The sequence below is a fragment of the Penicillium lagena genome, assembly GCF_028827675.1.
Source record: "Penicillium lagena strain IBT 129212 chromosome Unknown utg000003l_segment0_segment0, whole genome shotgun sequence".
Lineage (NCBI taxonomy): Eukaryota > Fungi > Ascomycota > Eurotiomycetes > Eurotiales > Aspergillaceae > Penicillium > Penicillium lagena.
The window spans coordinates 3,197,843-3,205,763 of NW_026623224.1; the positions used below are offsets into that span (position 1 = coordinate 3,197,843).

General features: G+C 54.8%; 2 protein-coding genes across 2 annotated transcripts; both read right to left on the reverse strand.

Moving 5' to 3' along the window:
• Positions 1-296: 296 nt before the first annotated feature.
• On the reverse strand, positions 297-1,436 carry N7510_006509 (uncharacterized protein; the record flags this gene model as incomplete). The annotated part of the gene is made up of 1 exon (XM_056978435.1): positions 297-1,436. The coding sequence occupies one exon, from the start codon at positions 1,434-1,436 to the stop codon at positions 297-299; it is 1,140 nt and encodes a 379-aa protein (XP_056834467.1).
• Positions 1,437-2,541: 1,105 nt separating this feature from the next.
• On the reverse strand, positions 2,542-4,451 carry N7510_006510 (uncharacterized protein; the record flags this gene model as incomplete). Its single annotated transcript, XM_056978436.1, has 2 exons — positions 2,542-4,282; positions 4,345-4,451. The coding sequence occupies 2 exons, from the start codon at positions 4,449-4,451 to the stop codon at positions 2,542-2,544; spliced, it is 1,848 nt and encodes a 615-aa protein (XP_056834468.1).
• Positions 4,452-7,921: the final 3,470 nt, after the last annotated feature.

The window sequence follows — 7,921 nt, forward strand, 5'->3', positions numbered from 1 at the left end:
GATTCCATTGGTCCATAGTTGCGGTGAAGTTCATATCAGCGACATTGAGGTCAATCCCGCACTGCCTGCCAGTTTGACTATTATAGGCCCACAGAAAGAAACCAAAGTTGAGAAAATAATCCTGCTTTGTCCATCAAGAAATTGTTCATTATTTACATGCCCGTCCATACATAAATCACTGACGTAGTGCAGAAAACGCCCAAATAAACAGATACATATCACACATACAATCTTGTGCATTGAAAACAAACCTAACCCGCTTCGTGGTCTCCATATCAACAAATAAAATGCACTCTTTATGAGTACCGAGTCTCATCGCCCTCGCTGTCACTCAAGCTATCGCGACGGCGACTCCGTCCGTCACGACGGTATCCCTTCGTCAAGCCTGGGATCGGGTGGTGATAGCTCTTGGTACCCGAATCCTCGGTGTCGACGTTCGAGTACTGGTATTCTGAGCGCGAGCCGGCGGAAGAAAGGTCGAGGGGCTCGGTGAACTTGCCGGGCATGGACCGGCGGTCACGCTTGCGCGGGCTGCTTGTGCGGGACGAGGGAACAGAGGGTGGATCGGCTTGGCTGCGACGATCACGGCGGCGGTTCTGGCGGCGCGCAGACGGGTCCCGGAGCGGCTGCTCCTCAGTCGTCTGGCTGAGAACCTCTTCGTTGCCGGCAGTGAAGGAGAATCCAGATGTGTTGCGGTTGCGTTGTCCCCGTCGAGGCTCATAGCGAGCTTCACTCATCTCGCTATTTGTCGGCACCGCCGAGCTGTCGTAGTCACTGCCGTGATAGGTGCCGTCTGCTTCGCGATTCATGCCACCGATCCGAGCAGGCTTTTCCTCACGATATGCGCGCACATCGTGGTCGCCTTCGCCTTCCCAGCGCTCATCTTTGCGTCGTCGCAGCAATTTCTCCTTGGCAGTTTGTCTGAACTTGTTCTTCCGCTTGGGCTTCTCTTCGGTGACGGTCGTCGCCGTTTCCGTGTACCCAGTGTAAGTGTATCCATCATCGCTGTAGCCTCTGCCCACAACGCTGCCACCACCGAGCTTAGTGCTCTTGGTCGCATTACTGAGCGTCCGCCCATCTGGGCCTTTGCGTCGAAGAACGGTCGACTTGTATTCATCCCAGTCGCCTTTACGCCAGACAAAGCTACCGTTCTTTGCCCAGAAAAAGAACCAAATAGATCCAAGGACAAAGAAAGCGCCGATGATGGCAAACAGTGCGAAGATGCCTTGCATGTTGATGCTATTAGGGCTGATGGTCCCCGCCCCAGAGGGATGTTTGGTGGAGGCCGATGTGGACTCGGCGTCTGATCGGGCGGCAAAGGTATTGAGGTCGATAGCGGGTGAAGCAGCCACGGGGTTGACATTTTCCGCAGCACGAGTATCAAGTTCCACTGCTAGAATGCCGGGGAAATTCCCGGATGGTGGAACGGGAGCCATGGCGGATAGAGAGCGTAGTCAAGAGCGCACGGCTCAAGACTGGAACAAGAGTCAGAAATGCCACATTCTTGCTATCGAGCCTGTCATCGAGCTTACCTTTGCGTGAAATGATCAACGTTAGATCTAAATGAGGCTGTTGGTCGTGGAATGTGGGGACGGAAATTGGGGAGCGAAAGCCACACCTGGCGGATTGTCAGTAGAGTCTGAAGAGAAAAAATTAGGGAGAATACGGAGCCAGAAATATGAATGACGCTCAGATCTGCCTGAAATGGAGGAGGTTGGAAGTGAGAGGCTGGGACTGTTTATCTGCCTTCGTTGTCCTGGGCAACGGCTTAGGTCAGCTTCCCAGGCAATCGCGGACCCACAGTGGACTGATCGGCACTATAGAAAGCAACAACGATGATAAGAATGACGATGATATTAATGGTGAATTACAGCCAGGAATGAGTACCTAAGCTAAAGACCAACCACCCCCCCCATCAGCATATGTGATAGGCTGCAGAGAAATTTTTCCCAAAATGGATATCGGGCCAACAGAAAAATGGAAACACCGGATGGCACAAGAAGTAAATGGGTATATATCTCTCCCGGTCGGGATCGCAAATTTGGACAAATAGAGAACCAGGAGATAGACACAGGCCCAACACAAAGAGCTATACACGAACGCTGGCAAAGACAGGGCATCAAAAAACAAATTGGCAAAGAACATCGAACTTGTCATCACAGGTCATCAGAATCGTACAATCATATCACCGTAACAGGGCCACCCTTTGTCGGAACGAAGACGTGCCAGGAACGGGTGCCCAGACGCAAGAGATAGCAATTGCAAACAAAACCAGACAGAGAATCCTCCCAGTCCGATATAAAAAAAAGACAGGTGATCTGTCGGCAAGCCCCCAGAAATTAGGGCCTGCTCATCGCGCTTCCAAAGGCCTTTGCTCAAATGTTAACATTTTAGTTCCAAGCAGAGAGCCTGCCCCGAGATCAAACACAACCTGAACTTTTGGCAAACGAACCCGCCAAACCGCGACAAGAAAGCAATTTTGTCAAACAGACGAAACATGGAACACAAAAGAGAGTGGAAGGAATTAGGAAGAGACGGCGGTCACTCCTGGTAGCGGCTCCTACTGTAGGTAGACCGGCTGGATCGGCGACTAGCCTTGTCTGAGTGCCGGTCATCTCGTGAGTGCCGCCCATCCTCTAGTTCTCGGCGGGTATAGTCGGAGTATGGAGGGCCAGGGAGGTAGCCTTTGGGCTGTCGATTGCCCTCGATGTTGAGTCGGAAGCTACTATCTCCCCGGCGAATGTTGATTAATTTGCCATCGACCGACTCCCGCGTGAAGCTCATTTTCACTCCATCCATTACGAGGTTGATATCGTCGTCCCCTTTGGAGCCTCCACTGCCACGACTGCTGTTCGAGCGGCTCTTCTGGCTGCCGCTTTCACTGCCAACGCGGTTCGATGCCTTGCGGGGCAGCATCGTTTCGGCCGACAGCGGGATCGCAGCAGCGCCGGCCGGTCGGCCAGACCGAGCAGCCTGGTAATCTTCGATCTCCCGCTGTTTGTCCTCGAGGCTGCTAGTGCGGCCATGGCCGTTGTAGTGCTGCGACAGTCGAGGGCGCCGAGAACTCTCGACGGCCACCCGAGTTGCCCGCGAAGGGTCATTATAAGAGGTGGATCTCCGGGTCTCGCGCTGACTTTGACTGCGCTCCAGAAAAGTGCCCTCTCGCGACAGGCGACGGTGTGCATGGTCCGGCAGTACGGCCCCTAGATCGGACATGTCAAAAGCGTTAGGCTGACGGTGCTGCGAAGGCACGGCGCCAGCGGTTTGGGACTTCCGCGGCGGATCTGGGCGCTTGGCCTGGATGATCTGTGGCGCCAAACGGTGTTTCGAGGCGGGAGGTGGCGGGGGTGGCATGAGATAGTAATCTTCATCGCGTGGATAGGCTGAGTTGGATGACCGCCGTCCACGAATTTCCCGAGACGACCGGCGGTCCATTGGCTCACTCTCCTCATAATAGGGCGAGAAAACTTCAGATTCGACAACAGGAGGGCCATAAACAGACGACGACCGGCGCGCCCGCGACCGTTCTCGAGTGCTGGACCGCGAACGATCTCGCCCAGGCGGCGGGCCAGCAGTCGCATATTCCGGGCCAGGGTAGTAGAAGCCCGACGATCCGTATGATGACTCGGGATAGACTGGCGGGTTGGCATAGGCAGAGTTTGCCGGCGGCGGGCCATGCTCGTAGAAATTCATCGGTTGCTGGTGGTACATGCTCATACCTGGCAGCGCTCCATGGAAACTCACGGGTCGTTGGTTCAAATGGTAGGCGGACTGGGACTGGTAAGAGTTGGAGCGGCAGGCCCGAACTTGGGGACGGCTTGTTTGAGTGACGTTGATATCCTGGATGGCGGGTCCTGGATACCGAGGGGTGTGTGGTGAGGGTGGCATGTAGTCGGGCCCTGGGGGCCGATGTGGTGTATAAAAAGGATACTCCATCGCTGGCGGTTCCACTGGGGTGGATGAATGGTACATGCCGTTCGCACACTCGTAGCAGGAGTCGTGGTAATGCTGAACCTTGACCGAATCGCGCCGGCGACTCTTGGATGACGACCTTGGCACGGGGGCAGGAGGATGGGTAGGGAGCTGATAGGCACCAGCGTGCACCTTTTCGTCACGCGATGACCGTGAGGGTCGGTCCTTGTCCTTGAGACGATCTTTGCGGGTCGATGTTTTCCTTCCCAGATCGACTCGTTTGGAGGTGGTGTCTACCTTAAGAGGGATCGGTGGACCCCTCTCGCCCGATGGGCCCGATTGGGTACTGTTGACGGTGGCAGCGGTGCGACTAGAATAGCCTGAGTCACTGCCACCGTCAACCAGCACTTCAGCGGGGGTCTCGGTTCCAACCTGGATATTTTGGCAGCGGTATTGGCCACCTGACGAGTATCAGGCAGCGGGGCATGGTTTTCTTCGTCGAAGTCTTCGACAAAGGCGGCCTGAGCAATATTTGCCATGACTGCTGCGCCTGCGGGCTGACAGGAGGGCGCGCGCAAGACAGATGGATGAGTTCTGTGGGACGGTGGGCGACGTGGTACCTGCCACCGATCGTAGTGGCTTGGTCGACTGGCAGGAGCCAGCACCACTGCACTTTCCGGTGATTCAACAGGATCCCCCTTTCACCCCCGGAGTCTAATTCACCTCCCTTTCCTTGAACTTCCCCTGGCCACGCCCAAACGCAGATGGGCCGACACGGGTACGCGGACCAGCCGATCGCTCCGGCGATGGCAGGTAGTCACGGGTGTCGCGATGTCTGTCAGCGACCGGAGAGTGCGCAGTGGTGGTGATGGTGCTCTCCAGGTCGCAATATCTCCATCGAAACTATTGGTGCACGGGGGGGCGGTGATTCGGGCCAGAGAAGTGGCAGAGGACCAGGTCGGGCGCGAGCGCAGACGGCTAGAGTGGGGGGCCGCAAGGAGGACGGGCTCGCTCTAGACGGTGAATGGCGGCCAGCAGCTGCAGGCGCCTGCCCGAGTGTCCGAGGTGGTTGGGTTGAGATTTTTCGTGTGAGGCTCGTCTGCCCTACAGAGAGAGACTAACCAGGTGGGTGGGGTAGTGGAGATCGCGGGACGGAGAGATCGAGGGAGAGGGAGTGAGTATCGATGGGGTTGTGGAAAGGGAAGGAGGAAGATCAAAGAAGAGAGTGTGCTGGAGTTGGGTGGTGTGCGTCAAGGAGAGGATCGAGTGAAGAAGAGGAAGACGACGAGCGAAGAAAGAAAAAGAAAGGAAAAAAGAAGCAGAGAAAAAAAAAAGGGCCTGGGTACCCAACGAGTGGGGGACAGCGCGTCATATTATTATTTATTTATGTATACATCCCTCGTCCCCGTGCGACTGAGCCCCGATTCCATATCCTGGTTAGAGACGCCTGGGATCCATGGAACCGCTGTTTGGATTTTGCTCTTTTCTGCCGCGACTTGGTTCCCTGGTGATGCTGCTCGTGAGGTGGTTCGGCACTCTGCTGCCTCCCAACCCGACAGCCCGCCCAACCCTCACTTGCGGCCCAATGCTTCGGATGACTCTTCTGTCCTCCCCACCGAGACACCCAGAAGCCCCGAGAAGATAAAAGAGAGATCTTCGTCAGTTTCATCCCCCCCAAGAAGCGGACAGCGCCATTGTCACCCATTTCACCCGGGAAAAGTCGGTGGACCCAGACTGCACGCTGCACGTCCCCCAGGGCATGTGGCAGGCTATCTTTGGACCTGGTCTTTTCTCCGTGACTCACCCTTCCCTGGGGACGTGGAGGGTACCCCCGGTCGTTGCCCATAGGCATCAAGACCCCCAGCAGAGCAGGCGGCGAGGGTACTGAACAGACCAGACCCGGCTAGTTCGGTATGACATGCAGCCCTGACGCTCGATCCGTCTATCATTACTCGTCCGGGCGGGTCCCCATCACCTCCTTGCGTCCACCAGAGCTCGACCGTACCAGTCGTCGTGCTGGCTCACATTTGGCGGCCAGCGCCCCGCACGTGTGGGTGCTGTCTCGACGGAGGACGGTCAAGGGTCGGGATTAGGGTTGAGTGCCCTCCCCCGGTGCAGCCTGGGACGATGGGCATGGACGCGGCTGAAAACACCACCCAGCCGCATTTCCAAGACGATCTGGGGGATCGCAGGTACCAGCGGGACGGACAGGACGGATTCCAATGCTAATAATTCTCATGGTAACACCCAGACACATCCCGGGCACGTTCCATGACACTGGAGAACATGTAATGACTCCCATCTATTATTTGCCCGAGTCCTCGACTCAACTCTGAACAGGGAGACAGTGCGCTATCCCTTGCTTTACCTGGCGGGGGTGGCCATCGGCTTCCCAGGTCAATGCCCTCACCGCTCCTTTTTTTTTTGATATTGCCACAGGCCAAGAGGAGAACGAGGACGCGAATCTCATCCCGGATTGGGTCTTCAATCCCCCCGTCAAGGTTCTTCTTCTTCCAAATCCCTGGCCTTGTCCTGTTCATGACTCGCATCAAGCAGTTCAATTGATGGCGGCCTGCTATCGGCTCGCTGTCATCCACTCATCGAGTCGAGGACACGTACAAGTATCCTCAATCTCAGACCCGACACTCGGGGCGTCTCGGTACACAAGATTATCGAGATCGTCGAATGTTGCACGGGCGATGGACCTGCTGATCGCAATACACGCGGTGGCTGGCGCTGAGTGAGCCACATCAATACATTTCGCGCGAGCAACGATAGGGCCTATTGCTGCCAATCGATTGACCTTGTTTCATACAATAGAGTTACTTAAGCTGACCGACTGTTATTGCAAGTGACTGCATCTTGGCAAAACTTCGGGTTAGCCATGATATACTGAATGTGAATCCTATCACCTCGTGATGATGACATCGTGGTTTCTGTTTCGTGGAGATCGTGCGGTGTGTTTTGAACAGGTTGGACGACAGCAGGCACCAAGGATGAACCTTCCAGAGACTGCTTGCCAGTACTTGACATGTTTCCACATCCCGTCTGCCCGGGCTCTTTGCATGAACTTGCTGCGAACGAGATCCTTTCTCAAAACTCCTTACTTACTCGCACGCCATCGAGCGTAGCAGATCCGGTTTTTCTTCTTGGTGGCTTTTGCCACCTCTAGTCAGTAACTGCTACCGGGGATTACTTTCGAAGCAACAGAGAAAACAGTATTATGTCTCAAAAACTGTTGGATGTCGCTTAACATAGGGCCTGAGATGCCTAGTATCTGTTCATTCAGTCTCCTTGCACCGTGGCATGAAAACAATCCTCTAAAAATCTCCAACCACCTCCTACTCTCTTGGAGTTGGACGCTAATCCGAGACAGTGCTTCATGGCCCTGCTGCTAGCGGTTCCTGCACTTGAAAACCAAAATCCAGAGCATAATCACAGTACATTCCCTTGTGCTGCCCTTGAGCCTCACAGTCCCACCGATACCGAACCCGCGAAGCCAGAATTATATCTCACTGGACGATCATTGAGAAAAATGACGTTAGGTGAGAGATGGAATACAACGTCTTCCCCTAGAATCCCACCACGACTACAACGCCAGAGCCTCGAAGGCATCAAGGTCGCCAAGTCGTGGGGCTGCACAGCGCTGGTATTTGTTCGCTAGCTTTGCACTTCGAGGTTGGCACGATTGTGAAGCTCAAGATGCACTATCTCGAATAGGCATCTAGTTCGGCGGGAGTATGGTCTGGCAACTGTGAAAAGCTCTTCGTCTGTCGCTTCAATATCGATAGAGTATGATTTGGCCGCCCCGTTAGAAGAGGCAACATTTACTAAAATCAAATGGTATCTAGATAATCCCAGAAGTAAATTCCTCCATGACTAAGCTGATTGTCACTATCGTGAAGAACTCGGGTCTTGATAACGGCGGGTCTCGGTGTTCCTCCGAGAAGGCGTTTGTCTTACCCATTAAAATCCCCTCATGCCTCCAACTTCGCTCAACTAAAGCACA